This window comes from Myxocyprinus asiaticus, chromosome 1 (genome assembly GCF_019703515.2).
Source record: "Myxocyprinus asiaticus isolate MX2 ecotype Aquarium Trade chromosome 1, UBuf_Myxa_2, whole genome shotgun sequence".
Lineage (NCBI taxonomy): Eukaryota > Metazoa > Chordata > Actinopteri > Cypriniformes > Catostomidae > Myxocyprinus > Myxocyprinus asiaticus.
In genome coordinates this window covers 19,362,167-19,381,246 of record NC_059344.1, presented here as the reverse complement: position 1 = coordinate 19,381,246, position 19,080 = coordinate 19,362,167, and the positions used below count along the sequence as shown (strand labels likewise).

The following is a 19,080-nucleotide window of genomic DNA, read 5'->3' as shown; positions in this document are numbered from 1 at the left end:
TTGTTTTAAGTTTGATTTTGTTTCAATTTTTGAAACAATTTAGTATGAGATGTACACAAAAACTGAAGAAATCAACAGCACTGTAGGTAGATGGTGTAGGATGTTTTATTTATTGAATGTTCAGATATTTTAAAAAGCTAAAATGTGACCAAGATGATGGAAAACAAATAAAATATTATCCTACGTTTCTGTTAGGGCTGGGTACTGATACAAATTTCCAGATTCGATATCGATTCATATGGGTTCAGATGTCCCTTTTGCTCACATATAAAAGAAATTCTCTCTCAGCTAATGCATTTAATTATACAGGGGACCTTCTAACTATGTACATTATGAAAATTGTGGATCTATCGGTTATCGGCAAAAATTGGCGATAGTTGCCGATACATTTTTCATCATTCTGTCATTTCAAAATAAGAGTCCCCAGTGTGTTTCAGGCTTGTTTATACTTTACACTATAGTCCCGCGTTATGTACCAAATCATAATTTTTTTATAGTCCCGCTTTATGTACCAAATCATCTTATTAGCATTTTGGTTCAACAAAAACTGCATTTGGGATTTTATTCATTTTGGACTCTTTGTCTGTGCCCGCCGTAAAAAAAGTCTTACATTTGATTTTTAAAACTCTGCAGCAACCTTGTTAAAGCCAGAGGAGTTTTAAATGTACGAAAGTGTGAAAGAGATGTTGAGAGCTTGATTATCAGTAAATAACCATTTAAATTTTGGTCTGTTCCTCACACAAAACTGTTGTATGATTTGGACTGAGATAACGCACAAGTCTTGCACAATTTTAGTAAAAAAATCAAACGTTGATACACCACTGTATTTAATATCTATACAGAATATTAATCAGTTTAAGTTTTGAAAATAACCAACAATTATTCACACTGTGACATCAAATAACTCCTCTCAGATGTGATCAAGATTTCAGAGAAACTTAATCAGAGCAAAGATAAAGATTTGTTTTCAGCATAAGTTTCACAGTTCACACATTTTTTGGGATCTCAAATGAATTAGACTTCGTCATGTTAAGATTATGTTTTTAATATTAATTTATGAAAGCCTTCGCCATTGGACACGTGCCAAGCAACGTCGGCACGTCCTGATAAATATTCATGAGCTAGCTCTTCGCCATAGTGGGTTTCGTAATTTGCAATAAAAAGGCGAATGTTCAGGTGGATCTTTACACGGTTTGATGCAAGACAAGCGACACCTGTGAGTATCTTCACATTTAAAACTTTGAATTTGATCATTTAGACTTTAAGATTACTTTGTAGTTGCTAAATGCAGAAATGCTTGTAGTCCCGTAAACTATGATCAAGCGTTTGAACATTAATCCGTCGAAATAAGTCTAGAAAGTGAGTGAAAGTGTTCATCCTTTCAAATATTAAATAACAGCAGTGACAGTGGATAGTTTCACAATGCATCAATTTAGAGCTTTTTTTTTTGGTCGTTGTTAATCAGTGTAGACTAATCTGAGACAATCGTCCAGTTTGAGTCGTTTAAATGAGAAAATAAAGACATTTCTCACGTGAACTGTGGCCATTAAATACACAGATGAAGTCAGTCATTAGAAAAGCATATCAAACTTATTAAACGTGTTGGTGATATTTAACTCTCATTCAAGGATTTTCAAAGATCAGTTTGTGCTGATTTTCTAGTTTGTTGTTTCAGTGTAGATCTGTAAAGATTGATGTTGCTAAAATGTTTGTTTCTTCTTCAGTAGTCTTTGAAAGTGTTTCAAGCTTTTATCGTCGTCAGTGTTTGTAGTTTGATGGACTTGCAGTCGCACATTTAACCACATGAGGACATCAAAGACAGAAATGTGTAAAAAGCTTCATTTTCTCCTGTTGTTTTGTGAATCTGGTGTCAGAACATGAGCAGACAGACTGTCCTGTTAAAAGGTGATTATTTTAGGATTATAAAGAGACTCGAGAGAGTTTTATTGGCCACAAACACTGTTCTCGTGTTTGATTGGACGATGAACTCATGAGAACAGAGGCAGAAAACATATAAAAAGCGTATTTTGAAGGTTTTTCAGCTTCTTATCGACGAGAATCTCAAAACTCTTCACACAGTCTCTGAGAGGGGCTTTAGTTTTGCAGTTTGTATGTGTAAGTAGTTTATAGTTTTAAGTTGTGTAATCTTATTAAAAACACCGTCAGTGAGATCTGTAGTTGTCTGAATGAGTCCCTTTGCTCGGACCCTTTCTCGGTATCGCTTCTCGGCCTTTTGGCTAAGATCAAGTGTAGTATCTGTTCTTATCAGTTTAATATCTGGTACGTCCCCTATCCGGGGACCATATATTAAATTGATTTTTGGATTAGGGAGATGGAATAGGGGCTTGCTCCGTCCACTCCACGCATCGACCCGGTATTGCAGTATCTCCGGGAACGGTGCACCCCCATATAATTGTCAACATAAGAACATTGAAACAATGTTGATCGCTTCTCAGCCTTTTGGCTAAGAGACAGTGATCGATTCTCGGTTGGGCGGAGCCTTCAGTCTTGTTTGTGGCTTTAGGCGTTTCTAACTGGGAATACATTTCGGACGGAGCAATTTCGTTTGGAAAAAACAAAACAAAAAAGGTAAGTGCTGATTTTATGTTATTTATTGATTGTTTTAATATAATTTATTTGTTGTTTTAACTTATTTATTGTGGGTTTTAGGCTGCTGGTGTCTCCATAATGTCAGCTGCCCGTGCTGGCACGAGGAGGCACCACAGCGTGCGGTTTTTATTTAAGGAGTTTGAGGGGAAGCTCCTGGGAATGTCGCGTCTTGACTTTTCCAGGAAGCTGATCCAAAACACGCTCCATTTTAAACCTGAAGATTTAAATTGTTTAATGACTCTGCCCCTGAACAAAGGTTTTGATTTAAGCTTTAAAAGTGCTTCCCTGTTGAGTGTTTTTTGGCAAAAGTTGGATTCAGTTAAGGCCCAGTTTTCCATGTTTGCGGTGGAGAAACTTTCTGACAACACACTTAAAACTGTGATTGTCAGGATGTTCAATGAAACAGTAACTGGAGAGGATATTTGTATTTGGCTGGGTAGATTTTGCACTGTTCGAGGTCCACCAGTCAAAGTGTTAGATGAGGATGGCATCTGGACATGCTCCTGGCGAATTCCCATTAAACAATGGGAAGACGCCGGGGGCTACCAGGGTCTGAAACACCTGCCTTCCATGATTGTGTTGGGAGAGAACAGAGGCTACATTCACTATCAGGGGATGCCCAAGTTGTGTAGGAAGTGTGGGAAATTTGGGCATCTTGCTGAAGCGTGCCAAGAGATAGTATGTGGGAAGTGTAGAGAAATTGGTCACAGTTTTGAAGAATGTACCAATGGCAGACGGTGTAATCTCTGTGGAGATTCAAACCACCTCTTCAGAGATTGCCCTAAAAGTTTTGCCAATAAATTAAAGGTTAACAAAATGGCCGCCCCACAAGCACACCCAACCTTACAACAAAGAGAGGAGGAGGCGGGACCTGAGGTTTTGGCGGGAATTTTAAATTCCCAGCCAGCCTCAGGGATTGGACAGGAGGAAGGAAGTGGGGCGGTCGTGAGGGCGGAGTCTAACCTTTTATTGGAACAGGTGGAGGAAGCTATTCCCTCCCCAAAGAACAGGGAGTTAGAAATGGAGGATGGGGAGGAGGAAACGGCTTCCTCCCTCCAAACGGTCTCGAGTGGGAGTGAAACTGGGTGTTCACTCCCAAATGCTCAAGTGCAGAAAAGGCCTGCAGGATCTCCTTTGTTTGAAACAGAGGAGAAAAAGCTGAAGGCCACACAGTGGCTAGATAGTTCCGTATCGGAATATCTGGACCATGTGTGGCCGCTTGAATCCCCAAATGAGGTTTCTTTTCTGCACGTAAAGCTAAAATCATCGTCGCCAAAAGAGCTGCAAGAGAATTTCTCTGCGGCCCTTGAGGCGTCGAGCACCTACCCTCCTGACCCTGGGCTTTCCAGGTTAAAGGAGGACGTAAGTGTCACAAGCTTTTAATATGATTTTAATGTATGTCACTGTGGTTTTAATGTATTTTGTTTCTTAATGGCTCATACCTTTTAACCACACTGCTCATGGCCCTCACTATCTCTACAGTTAATGTGAGAAGTGTGAGGTCCACTCTGCGAGCAAAGAGTGTTTTATCCTTTTTAAAATCTTGCAAGTCAGATGTGTTTTTATTGCAGGAATGTGCTCTTCCTTTTTTAAAGAATTACAGGAAGTGGGAGGCGCTTTGGACCTCGGGCCCCTCGCTATGGAGTGGGTCCAATTTTAACAAGAATGACGGTGTTGCCATTTTAATTAACAACCCAAATATCTTGGTGAAGGGCAGCACTGTGGTGAGGGATGGGCGGGCAATTTTAGCAAATCTGACTTTCTTAGATAAGGATTTTAACATTCTTAATGTATATGGTTTTACGGACAAAAATCAAAGGTACGAGCTTTTAGAGGACTTGCAGCCCCACATGTTGGGTAGAGCCCCCTAGTTGTGGCGGGGGATTTTAATTGTGTGTTAACAAAAAGAGATAGGAAGAGGGTAGTTGATGATTTTAAAGTAGATAAAACATCCTTTTTATTACGGGGGTTGGTTAAAGATTTTAAATTAACCGACTGTTTTAGAAACTTGCATCAAAGAGAGGAGGGCTTCACCTGGTCCAGTGGTGATAGCTCCAAAGCCTCTCGAATTGACTACATTTTTACAAGAGACTTCCCGCCAACCGATGCAACATTGACCCCCCTCTTTTTTTCTGACCACTTGATGCTGTCTTGCACCCTTTCACTGCCCACTGGTGTGACTGTAGGGGGAGGGCTGTGGAGGCTGAACTGCTCCTTGTTGGAAGATGAGGATGTAGTTGGAGAATATAGGGAGCGGTTCAGCCAATGGCAGACCCTCCAAGACTTTTACGATTCACGAGCACAGTGGTGGGAGATGGTAAAGGACAGGACAAGACAGTTTTTTAGGAAGGTAGGGAAAAATAAGAAAAATAGGGAAAAAAGGCACATGATGGGGCTGCAAAAAAGACTACAGAGATATTTTAACCTTTTAAACAATGGATTGGATTTTAGCGACGATATTAAAAAAGTAAAAAAGGAAATGTCCGTTTTAAGTGAAACACAAAGCAAAGGTGTCATTTTAAGAAGCCGAGAAAGAGACCTTGAGGAAGGAGAAAAGTGCACCAGATATTTTTTTAAAAAAATAATCACACGGGGAGGGGCAATTACATCACTGAAAACAGGAGGGAGGGAAGTGCACACAACAAAAGAAATTTTAAGTGGGGTTACAGAATTTTATGAGGCTTTATATTGTAAAAAAGATGTAGAAAGTGACACCTTGAGGGAAGTTTTAGGTTTTTTAGAGAAAAAGGTAAGCAGTCAAAGTGAGCTTTTATCCCAAGATTTGACCATTTTAGAATTACAAAATGCTCTTAAAGGTTTTAAACGGGAAAAGTCCCCAGGAATGGACGGACTCCCCTTAGAGTTTTATCAGACTTTTTGGGATATTTTAGCACACGACCTACTGACTGTTTTTAGTGAATTGGAGACCTTAGACAGACTTCCTGACAGCTTTAGATTAGGGATAGTTTCACTACTATATAAAAAAGGAGACAAGACGGACCTTAAAAACTGGCGTCCAATCACACTTTTAAATTTTGACGTTAAGCTTTTTAGTAAAATTTTAGCAACACGTATGTCAACCGTTTTAGAGGACGTGATCCACCCAGATCAAGCTTGTGCTGTGCCTGGGAGAAAGATCACGGACAGCCTAGTGCTGATTAGAGATGCCATCTGTTATGCGAGAGACAGAAATATTCGGTTAGTAGTCCTAAATTTAGATTTTGAGAAAGCTTTTGACTGCGTCTCGCACCAGTACCTGTTTCAGGTACTGCAAAAAATGGGTTTTCCAGGGAGGTTTATAGCCTGGGTGGGACTGCTGTACAACGGTTTAGTCAGCAAAATTCGTGTTAATGGGCATTTATCCAAAGCGGTGAACATATGTAGTGGTGTTCGTCAGGGGTGTCCTTTATCTCCCCTCCTGTATGTGGCTTGTATTGAGCCACTGGCACAGATCTTGAGAAGGGACCAATGGATCAAAGGACTAGACGTTCCAGGGACGGGCGGACTAACAGCGACTTGTGTTTTATATATGGATGACGTGACCCTTTTAGCTACTGACATTTTATCCATACAACGAGCAATGGATTTAACGGACTGGTACGGTCGGGCCTCGGGCGCTAAACTCAATAGGAGTAAGTCTGAGGCCCAGCTCTTCGGGCCGTGGGGAAACGTGGACACAGGTGGACTGGACGTAGATTTTAAAGAGACCGATTTAAAAATTCTAGGGGTTAAATTCGACAAAGAGGGTGGAGGACGGGGAAATTGGACTGACATGATAGGGAAAGTTAGGAAAAGACTGGGCTTTTGGGGACTTAGACAGATGACAATGGAAGGAAAAGTTTTAATTTTTAAGGCTGTGATCTTACCATTGTTTTTACTTGTGTGTTCTGTTTTTAGTCCCCCAAAACATTTCCTTTCAGACCTGGAGAGGGCGGCTTTTTACTTCTTGTGGGGGTCCAAGTGGGAACGTTTGAAGAGGGAGGTCGTCAAGAAAAGACCAGAAAATGGTGGAAAAGGCCTCCCAGACCCCCACCTGTTTTTAGCCAGCCGCTTCACCGCCCTGCATATTGGTTATGCGGTGACCCCATCCAGAGAAAATAAGACTGCAGCCATGGCCCGCTTCTGGATGGGGTCTTACCTGAGAGTTTTAAAAATTTTACCAATTGATTTGACAACCCCAGTGGCTTTTAATCTTCCAAAAGAATATGATTTTATCAAGAAGTTTTTAAAGAAAAAGAGTTTAGAGACTCAGGATGCCACCATTTTAACGAACCACAAATCTCTTGTCTCTCTTGTGCAGGACCGGGAACCAGTGAGTCCAGTTCCAGGCCTCACACTAGGTGAGGCCAAAGAAGTTTGGAGGAATGCTGCCCACCCCGCTCTCCAGAACAGGCACAAGGACCTGGCGTGGATGGTAGCTCATGAGATCCTCCCGGTCAGGGCGGTTATGCACTCCAGAGGCATGGCCAAAAATGCAATCTGCCCCCGGTCCGGGTGTAAAAACCCGGAGACCGTAAGACACCTGCTCTGGGAGTGCGGCGCTGCGCGGGACCTGTGGGCCACGACCGGCCCCCTGTATTTCCCGTGCCTGCCAGTGGGTGGGGTCCAGGTGGATTACAAGCTCGCCATCCTTGGGGTGGGCCGGGGCTCGAAGGACTGTCCAGCACAACAATTTACCTCGCTCTGGCTCACCTTCAATGCAATCAAGGATGCCATCTGGACCACCAGAAACCTGCTGGTGGGGAAACACGTTACGGTCCCCCTCCACGCGAGCGAGCGAATTGTAACATCAACGCTGCAGGGGTACCGGGCGCTGTTATTCGGACGGGGGGCCGGGGTCACACGGAAGAGGCCCCGGACGCCACCATACTTGGCCGCCCGTAGATGCACCCTTACCACCAGTGGCTACGGGAACAGCGGGCCAGCGGGCCGGAGGAGAGGGGATCTCCTCTGGGCCCCTGAAGCGGTAGCCCAGGTGCCTGTTCTGGAGACTAGGGTGATGGCCCACTTGATAAGGACTCACTCGCGGTCCTGAACAACAGGACTTTTTTAGCATTTTGGTGGCTTTTACCCTCTTTATTTTTATTTTACATTTTTAACAACATACTGTTTTAACACAAACTGTTCAATGGACTTTTGCACATGGAAACAAATGACTCACAAAATGATACAAATATGTTTACGTTTATTTTTATTTTGTGTCAGTGCAACAGACCTTGTAAATATAAAAAAATGTTGTTGTGTATTTTAACAGATGTTTGTAACAAATTTTTTTCGAAAGAAAAAATCTGTTCTTATCAGTTATGTAGTATCTGTTCATCTTGTAAATATAAAAAAATGTTGTTGTGTATTTTAACAGATGTTTGTAACAATAAATTTTTTTCGAAAGAAAAAATCTGTTCTTATCAGTTTAATATCTGGTACGTCCCCTATCCGGGGACCATATATTAAATTGATTTTTGGATTAGGGAGATGGAATAGGGGCTTGCTCCGTCCACTCCACGCATCGACCCGGTATTGCAGTATCTCCGGGAACGGTGCACCCCCATATAATTGTCAACATAAGAACATTGAAACAATGTTGATCGCTTCTCGGCCTTTTGGCTAAGAGACAGTGATCGATTCTCGGTTGGGCGGAGCCTTCAGCCTTGTTTGTGGCTTTAGGCATTTCTAACGGGGAATACGTTTCGGACGGAACAATTTCGTTTGGAAAAAAACAAAACAAAAAAGGTAAGTGCTGATTTTATGTTATTTATTGATTGTTTTAATATAATTTATTTGTTGTTTTAACTTATTTATTGTGGGTTTTAGGCTGCTGGTGTCTCCATAATGTCAGCTGCCCGTGCTGGCACGAGGAGGCACCACAGCGTGCGGTTTTTATTTAAGGAGTTTGAGGGGAAGCTCCTGGGAATGTCACGTCTTGACTTTTCTAGGAAGCTGATCCAAAACACGCTCCATTTTAAACCTGAAGATTTAAATTGTTTAATGACTCTGCCCCTGAACAAAGGTTTTGATTTAAGCTTTAAAAGTGCTTCCCTGTTGAGTGTTTTTTGGCAAAAGTTGGATTCAGTTAAGGCCCAGTTTTCCATGTTTGCGGTGGAGAAACTTTCTGACAACACACTTAAAACTGTGATTGTCAGGATGTTCAATGAAACAGTAACTGGAGAGGATATTTGTATTTGGCTGGGTAGATTTTGCACTGTTCGAGGTCCACCAGTCAAAGTGTTAGATGAGGATGGCATCTGGACATGCTCCTGGCGAATTCCCATTAAACAATGGGAAGACGCCGGGGGCTACCAGGGTCTGAAACACCTGCCTTCCATGATTGTGTTGGGAGAGAACAGAGGCTACATTCACTATCAGGGGATGCCCAAGTTGTGTAGGAAGTGTGGTAAATTTGGGCATCTTGCTGAAGCGTGCCAAGAGATAGTATGTGGGAAGTGTAGAGAAATTGGTCACAGTTTTGAAGAATGTACCAATGGCAGACGGTGTAATCTCTGTGGAGATTCAAACCACCTCTTCAGAGATTGCCCTAAAAGTTTTGCCAATAAATTAAAGGTTAACAAAATGGCCGCCCCACAAGCACACCCAACCTTACAACAAAGAGAGGAGGAGGCGGGACCTGAGGTTTTGGCGGGAATTTTAAATTCCCAGCCAGCCTCAGGGATTGGACAGGAGGAAGGAAGTGGGGCGGTCGTGAGGGCGGAGTCTAACCTTTTATTGGAACAGGTGGAGGAAGCTATTCCCTCCCCAAAGAACAGGGAGTTAGAAATGGAGGATGGGGAGGAGGAAACGGCTTCCTCCCTCCAAACGGTCTCGAGTGGGAGTGAAACTGGGTGTTCACTCCCAAATGCTCAAGTGCAGAAAAGGCCTGCAGGATCTCCTTTGTTTGAAACAGAGGAGAAAAGCTGAAGGCCACACAGTGGCTAGATAGTTCCGTATCGGAATATCTGGACCATGTGTGGCCGCTTGAATCCCCAAATGAGGTTTCTTTTCTGCACGTAAAGCTAAAATCATCGTCGCCAAAAGAGCTGCAAGAGAATTTCTCTGCGGCCCTTGAGGCGTCGAGCACCTACCCTCCTGACCCTGGGCTTTCCAGGTTAAAGGAGGACGTAAGTGTCACAAGCTTTTAATATGATTTTAATGTATGTCACTGTGGTTTTAATGTATTTTGTTTCTTAATGGCTCATACCTTTTAACCACACTGCTCATGGCCCTCACTATCTCTACAGTTAATGTGAGAAGTGTGAGGTCCACTCTGCGAGCAAAGAGTGTTTTATCCTTTTTAAAATCTTGCAAGTCAGATGTGTTTTTATTGCAGGAATGTGCTCTTCCTTTTTTAAAGAATTACAGGAAGTGGGAGGCGCTTTGGACCTCGGGCCCCTCGCTATGGAGTGGGTCCAATTTTAACAAGAATGACGGTGTTGCCATTTTAATTAACAACCCAAATATCTTGGTGAAGGGCAGCACTGTGGTGAGGGATGGGCGGGCAATTTTAGCAAATCTGACTTTCTTAGATAAGGATTTTAACATTCTTAATGTATATGGTTTTACGGACAAAAATCAAAGGTACGAGCTTTTAGAGGACTTGCAGCCCCACATGTTGGGTAGAGCCCCCTAGTTGTGGCGGGGGATTTTAATTGTGTGTTAACAAAAAGAGATAGGAAGAGGGTAGTTGATGATTTTAAAGTAGATAAAACATCCTTTTTATTACGGGGGTTGGTTAAAGATTTTAAATTAACCGACTGTTTTAGAAACTTGCATCAAAGAGAGGAGGGCTTCACCTGGTCCAGTGGTGATAGCTCCAAAGCCTCTCGAATTGACTACATTTTTACAAGAGACTTCCCGCCAACCGATGCAACATTGACCCCCCTCTTTTTTCTGACCACTTGATGCTGTCTTGCACCCTTTCACTGCCCACTGGTGTGACTGTAGGGGGAGGGCTGTGGAGGCTGAACTGCTCCTTGTTGGAAGATGAGGATGTAGTTGGAGAATATAGGGAGCGGTTCAGCCAATGGCAGACCCTCCAAGACTTTTACGATTCACGAGCACAGTGGTGGGAGATGGTAAAGGACAGGACAAGACAGTTTTTTAGGAAGGTAGGGAAAAATAAGAAAAATAGGGAAAAAGGCACATGATGGGGCTGCAAAAAAGACTACAGAGATATTTTAACCTTTTAAACAATGGATTGGATTTTAGCGAGGATATTAAAAAAGTAAAAAAGGAAATGTCCGTTTTAAGTGAAACACAAAGCAAAGGTGTCATTTTAAGAAGCCGAGAAAGAGACCTTGAGGAAGGAGAAAAGTGCACCAGATATTTTTTTAAAAAAATAATCACACGGGGAGGGGCAATTACATCACTGAAAACAGGAGGGAGGGAAGTGCACACAACAAAAGAAATTTTAAGTGGGGTTACAGAATTTTATGAGGCTTTATATTGTAAAAAAGATGTAGAAAGTGACACCTTGAGGGAAGTTTTAGGTTTTTTAGAGAAAAAGGTAAGCAGTCAAAGTGAGCTTTTATCCCAAGATTTGACCATTTTAGAATTACAAAATGCTCTTAAAGGTTTTAAACGGGAAAAGTCCCCAGGAATGGACGGACTCCCCTTAGAGTTTTATCAGACTTTTTGGGATATTTTAGCACACGACCTACTGACTGTTTTTAGTGAATTGGAGACCTTAGACAGACTTCCCGACAGCTTTAGATTAGGGATAGTTTCACTACTATATAAAAAAGGAGACAAGACGGACCTTAAAAACTGGCGTCCAATCACACTTTTAAATTTTGACGTTAAGCTTTTTAGTAAAATTTTAGCAACACGTATGTCAACCGTTTTAGAGGACGTGATCCACCCAGATCAAGCTTGTGCTGTGCCTGGGAGAAAGATCACGGACAGCCTAGTGCTGATTAGAGATGCCATCTGTTATGCGAGAGACAGAAATATTCGGTTAGTAGTCCTAAATTTAGATTTTGAGAAAGCTTTTGACTGCGTCTCGCACCAGTACCTGTTTCAGGTACTGCAAAAAATGGGTTTTCCAGGGAGGTTTATAGCCTGGGTGGGACTGCTGTACAACGGTTTAGTCAGCAAAATTCGTGTTAATGGGCATTTATCCAAAGCGGTGAACATATGTAGTGGTGTCCGTCAGGGGTGTCCTTTATCTCCCCTCCTGTATGTGGCTTGTATTGAGCCACTGGCACAGATCTTGAGAAGGGACCAATGGATCAAAGGACTAGACGTTCCAGGGACGGGCGGACTAACAGCGACTTGTGTTTTATATATGGATGACGTGACCCTTTTAGCTACTGACATTTTATCCATACGACGAGCAATGGACTTAACGGACTGGTACGGTCGGGCCTCGGGCGCTAAACTCAATAGGAGTAAGTCTGAGGCCCAGCTCTTCGGGCCGTGGGGAAACGTGGACACAGGTGGACTGGACGTAGATTTTAAAGAGACCGATTTAAAAATTCTAGGGGTTAAATTCGACAAAGAGGGTGGAGGACGGGGAAATTGGACTGACATGATAGGGAAAGTTAGGAAAAGACTGGGCTTTTGGGGACTTAGACAGATGACAATGGAAGGAAAAGTTTTAATTTTTAAGGCTGTGATCTTACCATTGTTTTTACTTGTGTGTTCTGTTTTTAGTCCCCCAAAACATTTCCTTTCAGACCTGGAGAGGGCGGCTTTTTACTTCTTGTGGGGGTCCAAGTGGGAACGTTTGAAGAGGGAGGTCGTCAAGAAAAGACCAGAAAATGGTGGAAAAGGCCTCCCAGACCCCCACCTGTTTTTAGCCAGCCGCTTCACCGCCCTGCATATTGGTTATGCGGTGACCCCATCCAGAGAAAATAAGACTGCAGCCATGGCCCGCTTCTGGATGGGGTCTTACCTGAGAGTTTTAAAAATTTTACCAATTGATTTGACAACCCCAGTGGCTTTTAATCTTCCAAAAGAATATGATTTTATCAAGAAGTTTTTAAAGAAAAAGAGTTTAGAGACTCAGGATGCCACCATTTTAACGAACCACAAATCTCTTGTCTCTCTTGTGCAGGACCGGGAACCAGTGAGTCCAGTTCCAGGCCTCACACTAGGTGAGGCCAAAGAAGTTTGGAGGAATGCTGCCCACCCCGCTCTCCAGAACAGGCACAAGGACCTGGCGTGGATGGTAGCTCATGAGATCCTCCCGGTCAGGGCGGTTATGCACTCCAGAGGCATGGCCAAAAATGCAATCTGCCCCCGGTCCGGGTGTAAAAACCCGGAGACCGTAAGACACCTGCTCTGGGAGTGCGGCGCTGCGCGGGACCTGTGGGCCACGACCGGCCCCCTGTATTTCCCGTGCCTGCCAGTGGGTGGGGTCCAGGTGGATTACAAGCTCGCCATCCTTGGGGTGGGCCGGGGCTCGAAGGACTGTCCAGCACAACAATTTACCTCGCTCTGGCTCACCTTCAATGCAATCAAGGATGCCATCTGGACCACCAGAAACCTGCTAGTGGGGAAACACGTTACGGTCCCCCTCCACGCGAGCGAGCGAATGGTAACATCAACGCTGCAGGGGTACCGGGCGCTGTTATTCGGACGGGGGGCCGGGGTCACACGGAAGAGGCCCCGGACGCCACCGTACTTGGCCGCCCGTAGATGCACCCTTACCACCAGTGGCTACAGGAACAGCGGGCCAGCGGGCCGGAGGAGAGGGGATCTCCTCTGGGCCCCTGAAGCGGTAGCCCAGGTGCCTGTTCTGGAGACTAGGGTGATGGCCCACTTGATAAGGACTCACTCGCGGTCCTGAACAACAGGACTTTTTAGCATTTTGGTGGCTTATACCCTTTTTATTTTATTTTACATTTTTAACAACATACTGTTTTAACACAAACTGTTCAATGGACTTTTGCACATGGAAACAAATGACTCACAAAATGATACAAATATATTTACGTTTATTTTTATTTTGTGATATCAGTGCAACAGACCTTGTAAATATAAAAAAAATGTTGTTGTGTATTTTAACAGATGTTTGTAACAATAAATTTTTTCGAAAGAAAAAAATCTGTTCTTATCAGTTATGTAGTATCTGTTCATCTTGTAAATATAAAAAAATGTTGTTGTGTATTTTAACAGATGTTTGTAACAATAAATTTTTTTTCGAAAGAAAAATCTGTTCTTATCAGTTTAATATCTTATCCAAAGCGGTGAACATATGTAGTGGTGTTCGTCAGGGGTGTCCTTTATCTCCCCTCCTGTATGTGGCTTGTATTGAGCCACTGGCACAGATCTTGAGAAGGGACCAATGGATCAAAGGACTAGACGTTCCAGGGACGGGCGGACTAACAGCGACTTGTGTTTTATATATGGATGACGTGACCCTTTTAGCTACTGACATTTTATCCATACAACGAGCAATGGATTTAACGGACTGGTACGGTCGGGCCTCGGGCGCTAAACTCAATAGGAGTAAGTCTGAGGCCCAGCTCTTCGGGCCGTGGGGAAACGTGGACACAGGTGGACTGGACGTAGATTTTAAAGAGACCGATTTAAAAATTCTAGGGGTTAAATTCGACAAAGAGGGTGGAGGACGGGGAAATTGGACTGACATGATAGGGAAAGTTAGGAAAAGACTGGGCTTTTGGGGACTTAGACAGATGACAATGGAAGGAAAAGTTTTAATTTTTAAGGCTGTGATCTTACCATTGTTTTTACTTGTGTGTTCTGTTTTTAGTCCCCCAAAACATTTCCTTTCAGACCTGGAGAGGGCGGCTTTTTACTTCTTGTGGGGGTCCAAGTGGGAACGTTTGAAGAGGGAGGTCGTCAAGAAAAGACCAGAAAATGGTGGAAAAGGCCTCCCAGACCCCCACCTGTTTTTAGCCAGCCGCTTCACCGCCCTGCATATTGGTTATGCGGTGACCCCATCCAGAGAAAATAAGACTGCAGCCATGGCCCGCTTCTGGATGGGGTCTTACCTGAGAGTTTTAAAAATTTTACCAATTGATTTGACAACCCCAGTGGCTTTTAATCTTCCAAAAGAATATGATTTTATCAAGAAGTTTTTAAAGAAAAAGAGTTTAGAGACTCAGGATGCCACCATTTTAACCAACCACAAATCTCTTGTCTCTCTTGTGCAGGACCGGGAACCAGTGAGTCCAGTTCCAGGCCTCACACTAGGTGAGGCCAAAGAAGTTTGGAGGAATGCTGCCCACCCCGCTCTCCAGAACAGGCACAAGGACCTGGCGTGGATGGTAGCTCATGAGATCCTCCCGGTCAGGGCGGTTATGCACTCCAGAGGCATGGCCAAAAATGCAATCTGCCCCCGGTCCGGGTGTAAAAACCCGGAGACCGTAAGACACCTGCTCTGGGAGTGCGGCGCTGCGCGGGACCTGTGGGCCACGACCGGCCCCCTGTATTTCCCGTGCCTGCCAGTGGGTGGGGTCCAGGTGGATTACAAGCTCGCCATCCTTGGGGTGGGCCGGGGCTCGAAGGACTGTCCAGCACAACAATTTACCTCGCTCTGGCTCACCTTCAATGCAATCAAGGATGCCATCTGGACCACCAGAAACCTGCTGGTGGGGAAACACGTTACGGTCCCCCTCCACGCGAGCGAGCGAATTGTAACATCAACGCTGCAGGGGTACCGGGCGCTGTTATTCGGACGGGGGGCCGGGGTCACACGGAAGAGGCCCCGGACGCCACCGTACTTGGCCGCCCGTAGATGCACCCTTACCACCAGTGGCTACGGGAACAGCGGGCCAGCGGGCCGGAGGAGAGGGGATCTCCTCTGGGCCCCTGAAGCGGTAGCCCAGGTGCCTGTTCTGGAGACTAGGGTGATGGCCCACTTGATAAGGACTCACTCGCGGTCCTGAACAACAGGACTTTTTTAGCATTTTGGTGGCTTATACCCTCTTTATTTTTATTTTACATTTTTAACAACATACTGTTTTAACAAACTGTTCAATGGACTTTTGCACATGGAAACAAATGACTCACAAAATGATACAAATATATTTACGTTTATTTTTATTTTGTGATATCAGTGCAACAGACCTTGTAAATATAAAAAAATGTTGTTGTGTATTTTAACAGATGTTTGTAACAAATTTTTTTTCGAAAGAAAAAATCTGTTCTTATCAGTTATGTAGTATCTGTTCATCTTGTAAATATAAAAAAATGTTGCTGTGTATTTTAACAGATGTTTGTAACAATAAATTTTTTTCGAAAGAAAAAAAATCTGTTCTTATCAGTTTAATATCTTATCCAAAGCGGTGAACATATGTAGTGGTGTTCGTCAGGGGTGTCCTTTATCTCCCCTCCTGTATGTGGCTTGTATTGAGCCACTGGCACAGATCTTGAGAAGGGACCAATGGATCAAAGGACTAGACGTTCCAGGGACGGGCGGACTAACAGCGACTTGTGTTTTATATATGGATGACGTGACCCTTTTAGCTACTGACATTTTATCCATACAACGAGCAATGGATTTAACGGACTGGTACGGTCGGGCCTCGGGCGCTAAACTCAATAGGAGTAAGTCTGAGGCCCAGCTCTTCGGGCCGTGGGGAAACGTGGACACAGGTGGACTGGACGTAGATTTTAAAGAGACCGATTTAAAAATTCTAGGGGTTAAATTCGACAAAGAGGGTGGAGGACGGGGAAATTGGACTGACATGATAGGGAAAGTTAGGAAAAGACTGGGCTTTTGGGGACTTAGACAGATGACAATGGAAGGAAAAGTTTTAATTTTTAAAGCTGTGATCTTACCATTGTTTTTACTTGTGTGTTCTGTTTTTAGTCCCCCAAAACATTTCCTTTCAGACCTGGAGAGGGCGGCTTTTTACTTCTTGTGGGGGTCCAAGTGGGAACGTTTGAAGAGGGAGGTCGTCAAGAAAAGACCAGAAAATGGTGGAAAAGGCCTCCCAGACCCCCACCTGTTTTTAGCCAGCCGCTTCACCGCCCTGCATATTGGTTATGCGGTGACCCCATCCAGAGAAAATAAGACTGCAGCCATGGCCCGCTTCTGGATGGGGTCTTACCTGAGAGTTTTAAAAATTTTACCAATTGATTTGACAACCCCAGTGGCTTTTAATCTTCCAAAAGAATATGATTTTATCAAGAAGTTTTTAAAGAAAAAGAGTTTAGAGACCCAGGATGCCACCATTTTAACGAACCACAAATCTCTTGTCTCTCTTGTGCAGGACCGGGAACCAGTGAGTCCAGTTCCAGGCCTCACACTAGGTGAGGCCAAAGAAGTTTGGAGGAATGCTGCCCACCCCGCTCTCCAGAACAGGCACAAGGACCTGGCGTGGATGGTAGCTCATGAGATCCTCCCGGTCAGGGCGGTTATGCACTCCAGAGGCATGGCCAAAAATGCAATCTGCCCCCGGTCCGGGTGTAAAAACCCGGAGACCGTAAGACACCTGCTCTGGGAGTGCGGCGCTGCGCGGGACCTGTGGGCCACGACCGGCTCCCTGTATTTCCCGTGCCTGCCAGTGGGTGGGGTCCAGGTGGATTACAAGCTTGCCATCCTTGGGGTGGGCCGGGGCTCGAAGGACTGTCCAGCACAACAATTTACCTCGCTCTGGCTCACCTTCAATGCAATCAAGGATGCCATCTGGACCACCAGAAACCTGCTGGTGGGGAAACACGTTACGGTCCCCCTCCACGCGAGCGAGCGAATGGTAACATCAACGCTGCAGGGGTACCGGGCGCTGTTATTCGGACGGGGGGGCCGGGGTCACACGGAAGAGGCCCCGGACGCCACCGTACTTGGCCGCCCGTAGATGCACCCTTACCACCAGTGGCTACGGGAACAGCGGGCCAGCGGGCCGGAGGAGAGGGGATCTCCTCTGGGACCCTGAAGCGGTAGCCCAGGTGCCTGTTCTGGAGACTAGGGTGATGGCCCACTTGATAAGGACTCACTCGCGGTCCTGAACAACAGGACCTTTTTAGCATTTTGGTGGCTTTTTACCCCTTTTATTTTTATTTTACATTTTTAAACAACATACTGTTTTAACACAAACTGTTCAATGGACTTTTGCACATGGAAACAAATGGTTCACAAAATGATACAAATATATTTACCTTTATTTTTATTTTGTGATATCAGTGCAACAGACCTTGTAAATATAAAAAAATGTTGTGTATTTTAACAGATGTTTGTAACAAATTTTTTTCGAAAGAAAAAAAAAATCTGTTCTTATCAGTTATGTAGTATCTGTTCATCTTGTAAATATAAAAAAATGTTGTTATGTATTTTAACAGATGTTTGTAATAATTTTTTTCGAAAGAAAAAAAAAAATCTGTTCTTATCAGTTTAATATCTGGTACGTCCCCTATCCGGGGACCATATATTAAATTGATTTTTGGATTAGGGAGATGGAATAGGGGCTTGCTCCGTCCACTCCACGCATCGACCCGGTATTGCAGTATCTCCGGGAACGGTGCACCCCCATATAATTGTCAACATCAGAACATTGAAACAAAACAGCATGCTTTAATGATAAACTGAATGTTAATGTTAGTCTGCTTTTCATTTTGTTTAATTGTATTGAAGGCGTATAGAATTGTCATTTGTGCTTTAATCCAACATCCCATCTACAACGGACGCGAGATTATGATCAGAAAACAGTTCAGTGTTAAAATATGTTCAGCAGTAGAACTTGAAGACACTGGATTCATAAAGTGTGCTGCTTTAGTTCGGATAATGCTAAATAAACGCAATTTTCCCGGTTTGTATTGCTGATGCGCATGCGCGTTCTCGAGTTGATTGACAGGCGATGTCTGTATCTAACAGGTGATTGGCTCTTTTACCTGTAAGGTGGGACTTCCTTTCTACATCCGTTGGGCATTTCAATTTCAAAACTAGTCTCTTTTGGAGGACCTAATGTGATTTAAAAATAAATATATTTGCAAAGAAATGTAAAAAAATAAAATAAAATAAGAAAGCATCCGCCCAAAATTTGAACTTTATTTATGTGAAACTTTAAAATCCAGTAACAAAAACACTTCAATCATTGTTTCTGTTGCACATTAAAGTCCACATGCCCAGAAGTGAAGTGATCGCATGTGGAGATTCATGCTACTCTCCCTTAACTCATGTGCTCAGTGATCTGCATCTACAGCGACAAGAGAATTTCACAGGAGACAAAGTCACAGCTCCATGTGTCACTTCATTCAGTGGGTAAAAACAAGAGCAGAGCAGCAAGTGTGCATGAGACCTTGCGTTTCCTCCACAAGCAGCATATGTATTATATTTCTCAGCATAATAAATATACATTTATATGCCTTTTATCTCAATAGTTCGTGATTGACAGTTTCGCGAGCCGCTCAACCTTTAGGAGGTACATTGTTTTTGCCGTTTTTAAAGCACAGGACTCATTTTTTTTTTCCTTTGAGGAATCTTTTTAAGGTAAGCCTTTTAATTAATTTATTTATTTATCACTGATTTTAAACCTTGTTTTTGTAGCCTGTGGGTGCCTTCACCATGTC

General features: G+C 43.7%; 2 protein-coding genes, 1 non-coding gene and 2 pseudogenes across 5 annotated transcripts in view; all 5 read left to right on the top strand.

The window, feature by feature from the left end:
* The window catches only part of LOC127449161 (uncharacterized), a 45,808-nt gene extending 38,017 nt beyond the window's left edge, over positions 1-7,791 (top strand). Inside the window, exons 1-2 of one of the 2 annotated variants that reach the window (XM_051712407.1) lie at positions 1,182-1,216; positions 6,508-7,790. In XM_051712407.1, the coding sequence (XP_051568367.1) occupies positions 1,197-1,216; positions 6,508-7,645 (1,158 nt within the window). In that variant the 5' untranslated portion in view covers positions 1,182-1,196 and the 3' untranslated portion in view covers positions 7,646-7,790. Of the gene's footprint in view, positions 1-1,181; positions 1,217-6,507 lie in introns of those variants that run through there. The other variant, XM_051712399.1, reaches the window with a different exon arrangement.
* The window catches only part of LOC127449220 (uncharacterized), a 55,545-nt gene extending 40,030 nt beyond the window's left edge, over positions 1-15,515 (top strand). Inside the window, exons 1-2 of one of the 2 annotated variants that reach the window (XM_051712508.1) lie at positions 2,449-2,589; positions 14,321-15,515. In XM_051712508.1, coding sequence (XP_051568468.1) covers positions 14,535-15,458 — 924 coding nt within the window. In that variant the 5' untranslated portion in view covers positions 2,449-2,589; positions 14,321-14,534 and the 3' untranslated portion in view covers positions 15,459-15,515. Of the gene's footprint in view, positions 1-2,448; positions 2,590-14,320 lie in introns of those variants that run through there. The other variant, XM_051712518.1, reaches the window with a different exon arrangement.
* Positions 2,218-2,408, top strand: LOC127449234 (U2 spliceosomal RNA). The gene has a single exon (XR_007898692.1). It is a non-coding gene; the product is annotated as a U2 spliceosomal RNA (small nuclear RNA).
* Positions 7,982-8,158, top strand: LOC127449273 (uncharacterized; annotated as a pseudogene).
* Positions 15,516-17,862: 2,347 nt separating the features above from the next.
* Positions 17,863-18,043, top strand: LOC127449244 (uncharacterized; annotated as a pseudogene).
* Positions 18,044-19,080: the final 1,037 nt, after the last annotated feature.